General features: G+C 32.9%; 1 protein-coding gene across 1 annotated transcript in view; it reads right to left on the reverse strand.

Moving 5' to 3' along the window:
- Window positions 1-5: 5 nt before the first annotated feature.
- LOC117123836 (A disintegrin and metalloproteinase with thrombospondin motifs 9-like) overlaps window positions 6-2398 on the reverse strand; it is a gene marked incomplete at both ends in the record, with an annotated part of 7558 nt that continues 5165 nt past the window's right edge. Inside the window, 3 exons of the mRNA XM_033269862.1 lie at window positions 6-140; window positions 1694-1843; window positions 2096-2263. Coding sequence (XP_033125753.1) covers window positions 6-140; window positions 1694-1843; window positions 2096-2263 — 453 coding nt within the window. The remainder of the gene's footprint in view (window positions 141-1693; window positions 1844-2095; window positions 2264-2398) is intronic.

Consider the following 2398-nt stretch of genomic DNA (forward strand, 5'->3'; position numbering starts at 1 on the left):
GAGCAGGCATGTGTGTTACACAGCATCTTGTCTGCTGGTATTTGCCTGGGGTCACACTTGTTCATGTCAATTGTTCTTCCGTCTTCTGCAACACAGGCGATTGCCCGCGATTTATGTCCTCCATCACAACTATGAGAACACTAAGAAGAAAATTGAAAATATGGTTTATTAGATTTTTCTAAAAATAGCTGAAAAATGTTAATTATTTATAATATATGGACTTTATGGACCTTGTAAAAATCCACTAATTAGATACAAGGGCAGATTTGGTAAAAGAGGACACAGATTAAATTTTTTTTAAATCTATAGTTATGTAGCTTTAATAAGTACTGTTGATATTTGATATATTTTCTACTAGCTAGAGAGAGGTTTAAGCATAAATAATTTAAAATTCTTGAAACGTGTTGATCAAAAGTATTGACACTTTATTACTATCCTTGTCAGCTAATTCCATCCCCTTAAGTCATGTTTTTCGATCAACAACTCTTTTGACACATATTCCAATACTAAAATTACATTGTAAGGAATTATTTACAAACATAAACAATGAGAAAAAGAAAATCTACATAATGAGGTGTAGTTGAGCTTTGTGTGGTCACTAGGGACTTAAGTCCTTTCATTGGCCACCTGATTACATTTGGTTACCTACCAATGTTTAGGTAAGGTTTCTGAGACCAGTTATAAAATCCCTGATATTCAAACTTTATTCTAAATTTACATTCTAGTATGTTATTACAAGCAAGATGTTGGAGACATTGTTGGCATTTTCAGTCTGGCTTGCATACTACTTGACCTGCAACCTAATTTTATTTTGAACTAGTTCTGATTCCCATCTCCTTATGTCTAAGATCAAGACAGTTCATGGAATCGTTATTCAACTGGAGAGTACCAGTACATTTCCAACAACAAAACATGTATGAATATAAATCATTAGGTGAACATAGAGAAATAAAATGTGGAATTTCATTTTATACACGTGAAATTATCATGTGAATTTGTGACACTATTATGTGAACATGTGAAACAATCATGTGAACATGTGGAGCTGTCATGTGAACTTGAGGAACAACAACTAAGCATGTGGAAGTAGGGCCATATTATATTAACATGTGGAAGTATCTTAAGAAATGTTGTAGCTATCACATGAATATGCAGAAATATCATGTGAACAGGCAGAACTATCATGTGAATATTTATAATCATGTGAACAGGTAGAACTACCACATGTGAACAGGCAGAACTGTCATGTGAATTGTTGTACTGTACCACTGTAAATGTGTTTGATCGAATAAATAAATGAAATGAAATGAACTACCACATGTGAACATGTGTGAACTGGTAGAACTACCACATGTGAACATGTTTTAAAATATCATGTGAATATGTATCTTTGAAAAGGTAGAATTACCACATGTGAACATGTTGAATTATCAAGTGAATATATATAACCATGCGAACAGGTAGAACTACCACATGTAAACAGGCAGAACTATCATATGAATATGTATAATCATGTGAACAGGTAGAACTACCACATGTGAACTTGTTGAACCTGATGTTGAATTATCAAGTGTATATGCATAATCCTGTGAATAGGTAGAGTGACAGTACCACATAGACATTATGTGAAAATGTTGAACTATCATGTGAACAAGTAGAAATGCCAAATTAATTTAATTCTATATGATATTACCTCTCCCCATTCTCCATAGTTCCAGGTTGCACATGGCTCATTGTTGCATTTCTGAGTAGTTGATGGCTTGGTTTGCTCATCACATGTTCTATCTTCATCTTGGCATCTTACTAAACGTTCTTGGATTCCACCACCACATGTTTTGGAACACTGTATTGCAACAGAAAAGAAAATGCTAAAATTATTATTTAACCTATCATGATTCTTTAAACCCACATAAATGTGCATGTTTGCATTAAATAATATTGTAAATTTAAACACAAATGGAAAGCTACACATTGGTAAACTTTGCACCACAAATAAGTACCTGAACACTTAAAACATTTTAATAAAATTTTAAAAAATAAAAAACTGTTTTTGTGAAATATGTATTAAATTAGGAGTTAAATCATTTGCACCTACCTCTCCCCACGGAGCACTGATCCATTTTGATCTGCACGATTGATGGCACGACTTCTCTTCATCTGGCTTATCAATTATGTTACATTCATTCCCAGATGTTTCCTGGTTGTCACTGTACATACATGCTACATTACGACTTTGTATTCCAGAACCACAGGATACAGAGCACTGTGGGTAAATTAACATCAATTAATAACAATAACGCCTCAACAATGATGAACATAATAACAGAAATATTTTACCACCACAATTTTCTTTAATTATCTTTATTTTTTAACTTGTATTTTTCTTAATTTTTTTCCC

This window comes from Anneissia japonica, unplaced genomic scaffold (genome assembly GCF_011630105.1).
Source record: "Anneissia japonica isolate Jap-2015-1 unplaced genomic scaffold, ASM1163010v1 scaffold8027_len8487_cov185, whole genome shotgun sequence".
NCBI classification, from domain to species: domain Eukaryota; kingdom Metazoa; phylum Echinodermata; class Crinoidea; order Comatulida; family Comatulidae; genus Anneissia; species Anneissia japonica.